Source organism: Sinocyclocheilus grahami, unplaced genomic scaffold (genome assembly GCF_001515645.1).
Source record: "Sinocyclocheilus grahami isolate Dianchi unplaced genomic scaffold, SAMN03320097.WGS_v1.1 scaffold1362.1, whole genome shotgun sequence".
Taxonomy (NCBI): domain Eukaryota; kingdom Metazoa; phylum Chordata; class Actinopteri; order Cypriniformes; family Cyprinidae; genus Sinocyclocheilus; species Sinocyclocheilus grahami.
Genome location: NW_015506541.1, coordinates 34,832 through 50,431, shown reverse-complemented (window position 1 = coordinate 50,431; position 15,600 = coordinate 34,832). Strand labels below are relative to the sequence as shown.

General features: G+C 39.1%; 1 protein-coding gene across 1 annotated transcript in view; it reads right to left on the bottom strand.

Annotated features, from left to right (window-relative positions):
* Positions 1-14,621, bottom strand: part of LOC107569584 (sialoadhesin-like) — a 33,404-nt gene extending 18,783 nt beyond the window's left edge. The window contains exons 1-6 of the mRNA XM_016255700.1: positions 14,591-14,621; positions 13,371-13,406; positions 13,170-13,196; positions 12,792-13,040; positions 11,948-12,190; positions 11,552-11,824 (exon numbers count right to left, since the gene is read on the bottom strand). Of these exons, the coding sequence (XP_016111186.1) occupies positions 11,552-11,824; positions 11,948-12,190; positions 12,792-13,040; positions 13,170-13,196; positions 13,371-13,406; positions 14,591-14,621 (859 nt within the window). The remainder of the gene's footprint in view (positions 1-11,551; positions 11,825-11,947; positions 12,191-12,791; positions 13,041-13,169; positions 13,197-13,370; positions 13,407-14,590) is intronic.
* Between the last annotated feature and the right edge of the window lie 979 nt (positions 14,622-15,600).

The window sequence follows — 15,600 nt, the reverse complement described above, 5'->3', positions numbered from 1 at the left end:
AGGGAAACCCCTCTTCAAACTCATCGGCCAGATCCACCTGCGATCCCCACAAGCTCATTCCCTTCCGTGCCTCAGCAGTCCTGGATCGCAGGAAGCAGATGGCTGCCCCTCTTTCCTCGAAAAGAGAGACAAACGAGAGCGGAGCTTTTTTTTTTTCCTGGAAAAAACGCTTGCAGTGCACGCCGATTGCCTCCTCGGAGACATCGCGTGCGTTCTCTTTGCCCAAACAAAACAACGCATAGATCGATTGTGTGTCATCAGATGTTAAACAACGTCAACATGGATGCACACATCCTTAAATGCTTTGCTAGTGCTCGCCATAATGAGATAAATAGAGATCGCTCTTACCACAGAAATGCACGCTTCAAACAAAACAGTCAATGAAGACGAAGAAGAGAATGATGTGTAGCTCCCGGCGCCTATTTATACTATAGTCGCACCGGTAGTGACGTCATGGATGTCGCTGGCCAACGAGTTGGTGTTTTTTCAATGTATGCTTCAGACACGGGTCACGACGAGGCATTCCCCATAGCGACCCCTAGAGGACGCAGTTCGAAGTTCCCATGAAAGGGAACCAGTTCGGTTCAGACATGCTCTGTCAGTCATAGTAGGCAATCTGTTCGGTAGCTTCACGCTGAATCACGCATGCACAGTATCATCAGCTCATCGGTTCTCAAATCGGATGTGTCCAAAAGAAATGGTACTCAGTTCAGTGTACCGGTGATCTGTAAACCGATGCAACCGGTTCTTGACTCGAGAACCTCTCTAACCGGCATGCTGCATACGCAAGTTCAGTATATCATCAGCTGCTCTACTCGTGTTCTATTTACTACAAACTCAATTTGTGAATGTGTCATCGTTAACTATAATTACAGTACAGGTCATTCATAAATCATCCCTTATTCCTATTAAGGCCTCGGAATCAGAATCCTCAACTGAACAAAGTACACAGATTAGATACATTCATCTTTTAAAGAAAAAAACTAAAATAAAATATATTTATATTATCGCACTTATAACATGCTTTTCGTCCTCTTGAAAAATTACACGCATGCGCAATATCATCAGCTTATTGGTTCTCAATTGGACGCGTCTGAAAGAAACGATTCAGTGTACTGGGGATCCGAAAACCGATGCAACCGGTTCTTGACTCGGGAACGAGAACCGCTCCAACAGTGACCGTGTACCTTCGTTACCCAGCTCGCTGCACACACGCTGCTCTGCTCGTGTTCATCTTCAGTTCTCTCTTCACAGCAATTCAGTCAGTGTACTGTTTGAGTAAATTAATTACTCTGGAATATTGGTTTATTTAGACTCAGAGGGAGTGTCAGCCATGTTAAAAAGTGAATAACTTAAGTAATTTGTGGATTAATGCTTACTGGAGACGTCAACCGTTTCAAACGATTCAGCCCGATTTGGTGAACTGGTTCAACCGGTTCACCGGTTAAATCGAACGATTTGTTTGCGAACCGGACATCACTAGTGTACAATGTAGGTGATAGGGAACGATTCAGATAGTGTAAATATGCTTTCGATTGGTGCAAATGAGGTCTGGTTTCACGTTGTGTCACGCGAACCGCGGCAGCGCACACAGTCTGATCCGGACTTGCTCCGGTCCAGAGACGCAATCGCACGGAGCAGATCATATGCGTGAGTCGGCATATATTAAACACTTTTAAAACTACACAGCCTCAGCACAATTATGATCACTATTTTCTTTTACTAGAGCAGGGATCCTCAAATCTGGCCCATGAAATCCACTTTCCTGCAGAATTTAGCTCTAACCCAAACACACCTGAGCAAGCTAATTGATGTCTTCAGGATCATTAGAAAATCACAGGTAGGTGAGTTTAATCAGGGTTGGAGCTAAACTCTGCAGCGCATTGGCCCTCCAGGGCAAGACTTGAGGAACCCTGTACTAGAGTTTCATATTGAATCCAGGGGGTAATCTATTAGACTGTTGCTGTCAAATGCGGCTTTACCGAGCTCAACGGCTCTGACCCAGTGTTGCCAACTAATTTTCAGGGGAAGTTGCTAACGGAAGGTCGATTTGTTGCTAAAAGTTGTTGCTAAATGACGTTGTGACGCAAAAATGTCACTACATCAAATCTCAGCAAAAAATAAAGAAATCCACTTTCCTGCAGAATTTAGCTCTAACCCAAACACACCTGAGCAAGCTAATTGATGTCTTCAGGATCATTAGAAAATCACAGGTAGGTGAGTTTAATCAGGGTTGGAGCTAAACTCTGCAGCGCATTGGCCCTCCAGGGCAAGACTTGAGGAACCCTGTACTAGAGTTTCATATTGAATCTAGGGGGTAATCTATTAGACTGTTGCTGTCAAATGCGGCTTTACCGAGCTCAACGGCTCTGACCCAGTGTTGCCAACTAATTTTCAGGGGAAGTTGCTAACGGAAGGTCGATTTGTTGCTAAAAGTTGCTAAATGACGTTGTGACGCAAAAATGTCACTACATCAAATCTCAGCAAAAAATAAATTTTATATGTTATTTAGAGTTGTTCGTAAAATAATATAAATACATTATATAATTTCAAAATATAAATAACTGTATTTTTAAATACAACATTGAATTATTGAACACTTACACATTTTTTAAACCATTACAATTATTTATTTTTTTATTAGCTAATAAACAAATACAACTACACATTCTGAACGATTATAGTTTTAAGCAGTGTATTAGTAGTTAGTTAGTATGCTACACTCTAAGAAAAGTCTGTAAAAATAGGGCACAATCTACTATGTTCATATGAAGACATTTTCCCTATTGATTTTTCAAGGGTTTTTAACCTGCATACACCCCATTGTATTTTGTGTTTTCGGGTTGCAGGGTTATAACAGATAATGGATAATGGATAACACATAATGTCCTGAAAAATTACTAGTACCTTTTCCATTTTTCTCAATATTTTTCTTACAGTGTACTAACTGATCAACAATTGCAGGTACAAGCTAAGGTGTATCATAAATTAACAATTATTCAATAACAATTATTCATTAAATTGAACAATTGCAAATAGCAGCTAACTTACTTCACATGATATGTGTACTGCTAGGCATCTGTAGTTTCCTCATTTTGTGTAATTTAGATGGAAATTGTGTGGCTTTTTATCGTTTGAGTCACTTATCAAAAGTTGCTAAAAAATTGCCAAATACATTTTAAAATTAGCTACATTTGTTACTAGGTGCTTTTGGAAGAAAAAGTGGTAACACTTTATTTCGATAGTCCACTTTAGACATTCTATTAACAGTAAGTAACTTTGCATCTACATGTCAACTAGCAGTTAGTAGAGTATTAGTAGACTGTCTGCTTAATATCTTCTAACTCTTTCTTTGTCAACTTATTCTACTAACCCTAAACCTACCCTAAGAGTCTACTCTGAGAGTTAGTAGACATGTAGTTGCAAATTAATGAGAATTAGTTGACATGTAGTTAACATGTAGTTACAAAGTTACTTATAGTTAGTAGAATGTCTAAAGTGGACTATCGAAATAAAGTGTAACCGAAAAAGTTGCTAGGGTGGTGTGAAAAGTTGCTAAATTTAGCAACAAAATTGCTAAGTTGGCAACACTGCTCTGACCCGAGCAGATATAAACAAAATCCTATTGGCTATTTTAAAAAGGGGGCGGGGCTGCTCGATATTTTATCGTTTGAGTCACTTATCAAAAGTTGCTAAAAAATTGCCAAATACATTTTAAAATTAGCTACATTTGTTACTAGGTGCTTTTGGAAGAAAAAGTGGTAACACTTTATTTCGATAGTCCACTTTAGACATTCTATTAACAGTAAGTAACTTTGCATCTACATGTCAACTAGCAGTTAGTAGAGTATTAGTAGACTGTCTGCTTAATATCTTCTAACTCTTTCTTTGTCAACTTATTCTACTAACCCTAAACCTACCCTAAGAGTCTACTCTGAGAGTTAGTAGACATGTAGTTGCAAATTAATGAGAATTAGTTGACATGTAGTTAACATGTAGTTACAAAGTTACTTATAGTTAGTAGAATGTCTAAAGTGGACTATCGAAATAAAGTGTAACCGAAAAAGTTGCTAGGGTGGTGTGAAAAGTTGCTAAATTTAGCAACAAAATTGCTAAGTTGGCAACACTGCTCTGACCCGAGCAGATATAAACAAAATCCTATTGGCTATTTTAAAAAGGGGGCGGGGCTGCTCGATATGTCCCGCCCTGTCTTCCTGTTTCAGTTGAAATTACGTCACTACATTGAATAACGCTGCATGTTTCAAGGCACTTCAGAGGACCTTTAAAACCACATATAAATGGTGCCTATAAGTGCGTAGAAGCTTCTGTCAGCTCTCTACTGCAGTCTTGGCTCATTCCTCGCCTGAAAAAGCTTTCAGATCACTGATAATCTTTGGTTTTCACATTGCCACTGCTTTCTTCAAATTTAACCAAATATGATGAGAGTTAATAGTGCTTCATCTCCATTATGATCGCTGTTGATGAGGAGCTTAATACGATGACTTGGTTATTTGCTAATTTAGTGCCTTACCCAAGTGTGGCCTAACTGACTCCTTTCCCATCAATAATATTGTTTATACATAACATAAGCACATCAGGCCTTCAAATTTTATTTCATTTTATTTTTCAAATGATATATAATATATATATATATAATTTAAAAATAAAACAATAACACAATACTAAATAAAAACCTATAATGTAAATAGCTGTTGTGTTGTTGTTTCTTTTTCTTTTTTTTAAGAAAAAAGAAAAAATGGCCTCCCCCTGAGCCCATTCACTTTTAACAGACCCCCTAAAGCTGCGGTGAGTTTGGTGGGGGGTAATTGAGAATGAATGGGGGGAAATCATGAGAGAGGAGACAATGCCTCCATCACGATATGATTGGATCTGACTGATTATGTTCGGCTGTGATTCGTTCATGCGATAAATCCTGCCTCTTGTGTTCATGCGCGTTCCATTCGCGAATCAGTTGAATTAACAATGTAATGGCGTAAACAACAAAAGTAAGTAAACAACTCAAATACTTAGATATAACTACTTTGTTACGTCAAAATAAGATGTGATATACAATGAAATGGCCTTAAAACATGATCTGTGGGAGTTTTTAGTGGTCAGCGTGGTAAAATTTTAAGTAAATCTCTGTGTCTGTGACCAATATTCACCGATCTTGGATGACTAATGAACCGAATAATTCAAAAATAGTAAAAAGTTAACTATTAAAAACAGTAGCCGATAAGTTCACAAATTAAATCGTCTCAGGTTACGTATGTAACCATGGTTCCTTGAGTAGGGAACAAGACACTGCGTCCTCTAGGGGTCGCTATGGGGAATGCCTCGTCGTGACCCGTGTCTGAAGCATACATTGAAAAAACACCAACAACACGTTGGCCGGCGACAGCCATGACGTCACTACTGGTGCGACTATAGTATAAATAGGCGCCGGGAGAACACATCATCCACTTCTTCATCTGAAGCTTGCGTCCGAAGCATGGCAAGAAACCTAGAGGACGCAGTGTCTCAGGGACTCCATGCGTAACCTGAGACGTTCCCTTTCAAGGGAACTTCGAACTGCGTCCTCTAGGGGTCGTTATGGGGAACGGTATACCCATGCCACCATGCTGAGGGGAGTGCATGCCAGAAAACCATGGCGAGCACTACGTACCAACTCTACCATAGCCATGGGAGTTACCCCTGGGATGTTAAGACGGCTGTCAGTGACATTATCCCCTACGGCCAAAGGTCTAGGCTACATACTCCAAAACGTACCTGTTAGGGCCAGAACTCCTGGGCCCGGGGTAGAGCTCAAGGCTTGGAATCAGGAATAGATTCCTTTAAGGGAATACAACCAAAAGTCTAGAATCATACTAAGTCTTGGCCTGTCACACAGGGGCTACCGCATTCTCTGCATATGCTGAACAAACTGTCTCAACAGACCCCTAGTAGCAACACCCTGTTAAAAGTGGGTATCCGGAGGATACAATGTGGAGTGGTGCCCAAGGTGGAACCAGGGCTTATCCAGCTCAAGAAAGGGCACGAAGCTACCACGCAAAGCCCTCGCCATACAGGATTTTAGAAAGAATGCAAGGTACTAGCGTGCGAACTTACCACAGTGTGGATTTTAGAAAGTGTACAAAGACTTCACGTGCACACTTACCATAACATGGATTTAAAAATACCATTTTAAGGGGCCCTCGTGGCACTCTGAAAGAGCAGCCCATAGATGGAAATGGTGCATCCCAAAACACTATGTTTGAGAAGTCATCAACTCAATCTAAGGTATACTGCTGGAGTGGCTAGCAGTAAATCTCTTGTTGAGGGAGCAAACACCCAGCTCTCAATCGAGAGGGTGCTCGACCTACAACATGTTCCAAGCTGGAACAGCTAGCAGTTACTTTGATAAAAGGGAACACTGCTAAACACTACCATGAGAACAGCCCACGGAGCGAGGAATCCAACTCCTCAGAAGGCAGAGAATTCAAACGCTCGAAAGAAAGCACCATGCTCACAATAAGCCTCAATGGTGAGGGGAGCAATACTTCAAAAGTGTGTCAATAGAGACACACTGGTTGAGTGGAGCCCAAGGTACCAGGGTCTAAACCAACTCAGAGAAAGGGAACGAGGCTAATAACGTGTAACCCTTACCATACAGGATTTCAGAAATGTGCGCAAAGTATAATGTGCACACTTACCACTATGTGGATTTTAGAAAGTGCACAAAGTGCTCAGAGTGCCCACTTACCACTATATGGATTTTAGAAAGTGCGCAAAGTGTTCAACGTGCACACTTACCTCCATGTGGATTTCAGAAAGTGCACAAAGCTTGGCATGTGCACTTACCATAACATGGATTTAAGAGCTTCCCAAGCATCTGTTCACAGATACCCGGAAGTACTGAGCCAAACGGGAGAAGCTAGCTCAAATACAACCCTCTAAGGCGAGGGGAGCACTGCCTGAGACAGCATTACACAAGAAGGTTCTCGCAAATGCCACCTATACTTCCCGGTCAATGCCTCAGCAAGAGGGGATATCCTGGTGACCAGGAAGCCCCTCAGGGCGACCTAGATACTGTGTACCAGACAGGGCAGCCTGAAAGCAGAAGCCCAGCCCGGAAGTTCAGGAAATTTTGCAGTGACGTGCCGGGGGCCTGATGATCAAGAAGGCTCCTGCAGAAGCCTGTGACCTGGCCGCATGATCCAGGAAGCATGAAGCCGAAACCAGGCTATCATACCGTCTGGACACCATATCAACGAGTGAAGTAAACACTGCAAGTCGAGCACCCGGTTTGTGAATCCAGCAGAGGGTGGTGCTCACCGAGGACATACCCTAGAAAAAGGACAGAAACACACAGGTCCTGGAAAACACTGCAAAGAAAGCTAGCAGATGGATTATACACACAACCACCAGCGCACTAAACACACACAAACACACACACAGACACACACACACATATACAGTATACATATACAGTGGGGCAAAAAAGTATTTAGTCAGCCACCAATTGTGCAAGTTCTCCCACTTTAAAAGATGAGAGAGGCCTGTAATTTTCATCATAGGTATACCTCAACTATGAGAGACAAAATGAGAAAAAAAATCCAGAAAATCACATTGTAGGATTTTTAAAGAATTAATTGGTAAATTCCTCGGTAAAATAAGTATTTGGTCACCTAACAATTGGTGGCTGACTAAATACTTTTTTTCCCCACTGTATATATATATATATATATATATATCTTTAGAAATGGATCGTACTCGCCCACCATGGTTCCCGCGCCGGAGCCCTGTTCAAAAAGCAACCCGAAGAAGTCTCTAGTCCAGACCATCAGTAAGGTGGTCACTATGAAGCCATAGAACCAACCAAAACATCATAGGTCCAGCATAGGAGACTGCAATGCAGGAAGTTCCCATCTAACTTCGGACAGGTGGAGATATGGTGGTTACAGGGGAATTAGGAAGGGGGAGATAAGGGCAGATGTAAAACCCCCGAAGGAAATGAGTACTCAAGTATCACTCTGATCCGAACGAAAGCGCTGACGCCTTTTCTGGATCACATCCCTTAGGTCTTGCCTACCTCCCTTTGACCCGCGATTCCTCCAACCCGCAGGCGGGGGAGGAGCGCGAGCTGCGACACTAGCCTTCTGTGCCCATCTCTGATCCTCAAACCGAGATGGGCCAGGACCCCTGGGTTTTTCAGGCTCAGACCTGGACCTTCGTGGATTAAAGGATTTGAAGGTCGCTGAGCGCGCCTTTGCCTCCCTGAACTTCTCGACCACTGTCTCAACGGAGGTACCAAAAAGTTTGGAAGGCAAAACCGGAGCATCGAGAAGAAAGCCCCTCTCTTTCTTCCCAATATCTGCCATGTTCACCCACAGATGTCTCTCCGTCACTACCATAGCCGCCATGGACCTGCCCACAGCAGAGGCGGCCTGCTTAGTAGCACAGAGAGCGAGATCCGTGGTGCGGTGCAACTTAGCTACCTCATCGGGAGAAAGGCCCTCGCCTTTATCCAGGTCTTTCAGCAGGTCAGCCTGATATGCCTGGAGCACCGCCATTGTGTGCAACGAAGCGACAGCCTGACCTGCTGCTGTGTATGCCCTGCCATTCAAATCGAGATGCATCCTGATGGGGCTTAGATGGCAAGGAGGGAGTTTTAAGAGAGGACGTCTCACCTACTGTATAGAGAGATAGCTGGCCAGCATCTCTTCTACAGTGGGCATCTTCTCATAGCCGTTTTCGCGCATCGCCTCGATGTTGGCATAACTCGTATGCTGGAATCGATGGATGCGTGAGGAAAACGTCCTCTTCCATTCCTTCTCGATCTCTGTATGGAGATCAGGAAGAAAAGGAAGATCGCTCTTACCACGGAAATGCACGCTTCAAACAAAACAGTCAGTGAAGGCGAAGAAGAGGATGATGTGTTCTCCCGGTGCCTATTTATACTATAGTCGCACTGGTAGTGACGTCATGGCTGTCGCTGGCCAACGTGTTGTTGGTGTTTTTTCAATGTATGCTTCAGACACGGGTCACAACGAGGAGTTCCCCATAGCGACCCCTAGAGGACAAGAACCTTTTGTGGAATGGAAATATTCTTCATGGAACCATCATAAGAATCTTTATTTTTAAGAGTGTAATGATATACATTTCAAACAGTCCTATGTTGTGGTCCTGTGACCTCATTGTGTAGCATGTTTAATACAGCAAGTAACATCGAGCTGAGTTGTCATCTCTGAAAAAACTGTAATTTTGCATTTTTAATCCCATTGTTTAAAAATGTCATCATTTTAAAAATGTAATGTTAAAAATCACAGCACATATATTCTCTAGTTTATTCCTTACACTAGAAATTAAAAGTCAATTTGAATGCAATTACATTATAGTGGCATTCTTTATCTCATTATCTTTATGTAGTATCCCGTGGTTGCATATTTTGGCAAATAAAATAGAAATAAAACAAACAAAAAACAAATAAATAGCATACTGTGCACAGTGATCTCTCTGGGCTGAGTTACTGTTTAGTTCGGAATGGAGATGGAAATTGTAATGTAATACTAAACAGTTTTATTTTTGTAAAATAAAGGCAATTGCAGAGTAGTTATTTTGATCATTTGTTATTTGTTTACTGCACTCATTCTATTTCATTTAAGGCAGGGGTGTCCAAAACTGTTCCTGGAGGACCACTATCCTGCAGAGTTTAGTCCAACTCTAATTAAACACACCCAAACCAAAGTAATCAAGGTCTTCAGATAATAAAAAGAGTCTAAAGCTCTGATTATATGGGCATTTCATGCTAATTGTAACCCTGTGATACTACAGCATGAGACAAAGCAGTGTCAAGACAACCAAATAATCCTGATGTTTTAGAAAAAACACAATGCAGTGTTTAGTTAGTTTCACTTCACAAGTGATATAGTGCTTTATTTAGTTCTTACAACTTGAATGGAAAATACATTTTATTAACATACATGATTAAAGCAAGAGCAAGAAGACAAACACACAGTAAATACCAAAAGAAGATGCAAGACTATCAAAAACACAATATGCATTGTGTACATGGATTGTAAATATAGATGAAACAATCAAATCGTCTCTATGATCATATCTATTGGACAGCGAGAGGATAGATTAATACAGGAACATAAGCCTATTGCTATTTTCTTATAATATTCATTATTCTGAAAGACATATTAGTAATGCAACAGTTATGTAAGATGAATATGTACCCAGTGGTACTGTATCAGCGGTTAGAAGGATCATGTGTTGTGGTGACACAAATCTTGATTTAAAATGTCATGGATTATGAATATATGCATGTTATGATTAATAATTTAAACAATAAGATTCATAATTATGGGTAATATATCCAATTCACCAACTGTTGGTAAATTTTTTTAATTCTAATGCTGATGAAAGTTGTCTGAGCATTCATCATATAGATCCATCAACAGAACCTGAAATTATACAAATTAATTCACTAGTATAAAACATGTATCTTCGTAAGTGCCTTATATTATGATATTTTGCATTGTTTTTAGTTTATTTCACCTTAAATCTTCAGTTTGGAGTAAACAGTGTCAGATCTCTCCTTTCCTAACAGATGACAAGAGTGGCTCATACATTTATTTCACATTTATCTTATTATACATGCATTTATTTTCCTGTATTATGTTACAACAAACAACTGCAAAAGACATCTCAGCAGGTTTGGTGTCATACATTGGTTTTCTTTCTTAAATTCATTCATTGATTTCAGGTCAATCTTTACATCAGAAGGTCCATATGTCTGCATTTAAAAAATAATGAATGAGAGACATTTTCCTCTCTTTTTCTGGTTTTAGTTTTTCAGTTGTTTGTATTTACTGAGTTTATTTTTTTGTTCTAAACTAATGATGGCTACTATTTTAGTTGATGCTCAGTAGAGGGAGACGGAGATCCTGCACCTACTCAAACACAGAGAAACCTCAGGAATGATTCACAAACAGCTTTCCTGTCCTCAGATTATGACAGATATTTATATAAAATTATCTTTAACCATAAAACGCTTCCAAAGGTCATTATAGTTAAGACCGTCTGTATAAGTAGTCTATGCTGATTTAAAGAGATGAGATGAACCTTTGTTGTGTTTGCAGCACCACAGCAGGGCCAGTAAGAACATGAGCAGAAATGTGACACTCAGTCCTGCAATCACTCCAATTATCAGAGCATGAGCTTCGGAAAACTCTAGTCCTGAAGATCCTGATGTTTTAAAATAAAAGGTCAGTAGGTCAAATTAATCAAGTTGGTCAAGTTAGCTACCCTTGTAGCTCATCATCTGCAATTTGATTGTGACATGTTTTAGCCTGAAGTAAACCCATTTATTTATTAAAATAGCTTTTGTTTAAGTTATTTATCTGCAGATTTACTACATATGATATAAAGTAAATAAGTAGCGGAGCATGAATCAATGCACATTACTTTAAACATTAAACATGTTGGTTAAGGTTTCTTATTTGTTATTTATAGACATTTTTGCTCATGTAGTCAGAGTGATGTGAACAGATATAAACACACTCACCTGATACGGTCAGTGTAACTTTATCACTGGTGTGTGAGTATCGTGATCCTCCTGTTTCTCTTCCAGTACAGCTGTAATTACCTGTGTGAGATTCGCTAACAGAACTGATCCGGTATTCCTGCGATTGACTGACATTAATCACTGAATCATCTTTATTCCAGCTGTAGCTCCAGCTGGTGACGTCTGTCTCCTGTATGTCACATGTGAGAGTGACCGTCTGTCCTCTGAACACACGTCCATCAGGCTGGACACGCACTACAGGCTTGGGTCTCTCTGTGCAAAATAAACTGAAGTTTACTTTAACCGACAGCACATGATATTGTGGATGGGGAAAATTAATCTTCATAATATTATTGTAAACTGAAAATCAGATTGTCTTGTAAAAATAGCACTGACCTCCTACTGTTAGCACGACTCCTTGGCTTTGTGTGGTCTTTTTTTCTACAGTACACGCATATCTTCCTCCATCAGAGACTCTCACTTTTCTCAGTGTTTCTGTTTCAGAACCAGCTTTTATTCTCTGAAAGTTTTTGAACCAGTAAATTGTCCGTCCAGTTGATCGTCCCTCATCACAGATGAGAGTAACTGTGTCTCCAGTGAACACTGAACTCTGGGGCTTTACAGTTAATTTGGGCTTGTCTGTAAATATTTCATGATACATCATTACTACTTCATGAGTCATCATCTATCACTGCATTTCTGGTATTTGTATTGAGACTGGGTTGTTTCTACTGTAGATGCTGTATGTTAGACAGACTGAATGTTAATTGTGTCTGCTTAATCTCAATACCTGACATTAACTAACCACATAACGTGTATTACATTATTCATGTTACTGCCATATGGAAATTTGGCTGATAATAAAATGCTTCCTATAATTGTAACACTGAAAGTTGAGCACCCAAGTGAGTTCAGCACCCAATCTGAGGAGCCATGTCTCACAGGATTTGTGTCTTCATGTGTCGTCTTTATGAGACCTCTCATGTTAGAAGAGCATAAAACAGCCATACAATTATATTACTCATAATGACAAAGTCATAAGTTGACGGGCAAGGCAAAATTAAGAAATATTTAATATAAATAACCCAGAATCAATAGATTAAATGTTGTGACTATGTCATGAACTGCCGTGAGACTGAGTTGCTCTAAATGTTTACTAGTAGTTTTTTCTCAGTTGGAGTCAATTCATTGTTTATGCATTTAAGCAAGATCCTGATGTGTATCAGTGATGATCACTCACCCAAAACACTCAGAGTCACAACATCACTCCATTCAGAGCAGAATGATTCTCTGCAGCCTTTACACTTGCATGACTGTTTGAGCTGTACAGTGATCTTGAACTCTTTCTCCCCAGAGTTGTGCTGTTCATCTCCACACTGCCATGTGTATGTCCAATCTTCCCCCTGTATGTCACATGTGAGAGTGACAGTCTCTCCTCTGAATATCTGTGATGGTTCAGGCTGAACAGTCAGACGAGGTTTAGGTGCCTCTATAAGAACCGAACAAACAGAAGTTATGCTAAAACATCCAAAGAAGCCACAATAATCTACACATCTACACGTGTATCAGTGTTTATTTCTTGTCTTTGTCCAGGAATGGTGCAATACATTGTAAACACTGATCTGTTCCTCTGAAGCCTCTTGCCCTGCATGATGAGAACAATAAACTCACTTTCTTTACAACCACCTTTTTTTCTCTGTAAATAAAAGCCTCTCTTAACATGTTATTATCTTTAAGATCATAATGTATATGCATTATATTTGGTATCATAATATAAATGCATTATATGGGTGAATATTTGAAGAAATATATAAATCACCTTGAGTGTGTGCAGGGCGGATGTTTGAAATCAGCACTGAAAAGTGAAAAGAGACATTTATTGATTAATTATTAGATTTAGTTGCTTCTAAATAGAACTACATGAATATCTTCAAAAGCTTTTGAAAGGAATTCCACGAGAAAAGCATAGTTTGAATCGCCATTTGAATAGTTTACACTGATTAAAAGTTTTAGAGAGAAATTAGCTCTTTTATAGGAGACTAATTCAAAATAGCAACTACAGACAGTGTCAATGGTATTTTGATACAACAGATTTTAGACCAGTTTTATATTGTTAATGAGCAGAATTGCTCGGCTCAACTCTTTCTATCTTCTCTATTCTATCAAATCAGATCAATCTATCTCTATTCTGAAGCAGGGTGAAAGATTGAAGACAACATCTATGTGCATTGCTAAGAATACCCTTACGAAAAATATGTTTATTCAAGTGTGCTATTAGTATACTTCTTTTAAACTAAAAATAGGAAAGTATATTTTAGTCTACTTTTTATGTACTTCACAGAAATGGGCTTTATGCACTTCTCAGAAATATACTTAAAATTACATTTAAGTATACTTGACTTATACTTAGAAAAAGTCTAAATATATTTTAACTATAATTGTGCTCCTAGAATCCGTGTTTTCATTGTTATACTGTAGGGAGCGCTAGTACACATCTTCTGGACAGAATTTCCAAAAAACACAAGAGAAGAAGAAACCGAAACAACAGATGCTTCCACATGTAATCTAACATGATCATCAGACATAAAACAGCATCAAAACTATGTAACATTATGGAATAAAATGTCGACCAATGAAGAGGTAGTAATGACTGTCAAGCTTTGGGGTGTTGATCAACTTTATCTTCGTTTTGATTATAATTCTGAATCCAATTCATAGTCTTTTTTCAGCTTTTTGTTCAAAGTGTTGTCTATTTGTTTTTTTAGTCCCAAGGAGTATTGAAATAGTACACTTACAAGTATACTACTAGTACACTGATATTTGTATACTTACTACATAAAGTATACCTAAAAATATACTTGAACTTTACTTAAGTATACTTACTAAAATAAACTTGAAGTATACTACTTTTTGGTAAGGGTATCAATGTGAATGTAAACATATTAAATGCATAAGACGATGAAATACAGATGAACACTGATTCACTACATCATTACACAAAATAAGAAATTAATGCATAATTGAGGAAATTATACTCACAGAGCATTAGAGGAAGTAGACTGAGCGCCATACTGATCTATTAATGACAGTCAAACACACAGACTGTTTTATACTCAACACTTCCTACAAATAAGGAAGACAATGACTCCCCTGTAAAATGTGTCATCCTGTCTTTTGTGATCATTTTTGAGAATATGGAAGATTATTTATTAACAAGTGATATAATTTAGTGTGTGTGTGTAATCAACACACACACACACACACACACACACACACACACACACACAACTTATAAGAACATACAAAACTCTCATCAGACATGTTCATTCATGGACTTTATACTGATGGTTTGTTAGGGTGGGATACAAAGCTACATCAGACTGAATGAGAAGGGATTTATTTTAGTGCTGGATCTAAATCGCGGCTTTATGCGAATCGTTTTTAAACCTATCGTCAGACTTGTCAAATAAGGCAAGGCAAGGCAAGTTTATTTATACAGCACATTTCATACACAATGGTAATTCAAAGTGCTTTACATAAAAGAAAGTAAAATAATCACAAAAATAAAACAAGGAATTTAAAAACTTAAAAAATGATAAAAACATTTATGTAAAAAGATTTTAAGACAGTTAAAAATCGAAAATGATTATAAATACATAAAATACAGTGCAATCAGTTCGGACATCGCACAGTGCTCATTCAATAAATGCACAGCTAATAAGATGAGTTTTGAGTCTAGATTTAAATGTGACTAATGTTTTAGCACATCTGATCTATTCTGGAAGCTGATTCCAACTGCGGGCGGCATATTAGCTAAAAGCAGATTCCCCTTGTTTTGTGTGAACCCTTGGTATTTCTAACTGACTCGATCCTAATGATCTGAGTGGTCTGTTAGATTTACTGTATATTCAGTGAGCATATCTGCTATGTATTTAGGTCCTAGGCCATTGAGTGATTTCTAAACGAGTAAAAGTACTTTAAAATCAATCCTAAATATAACTGGAAGCCAGTGTAAGGAGCTGAGGACTGGTGTGATATGCTCAGATTTT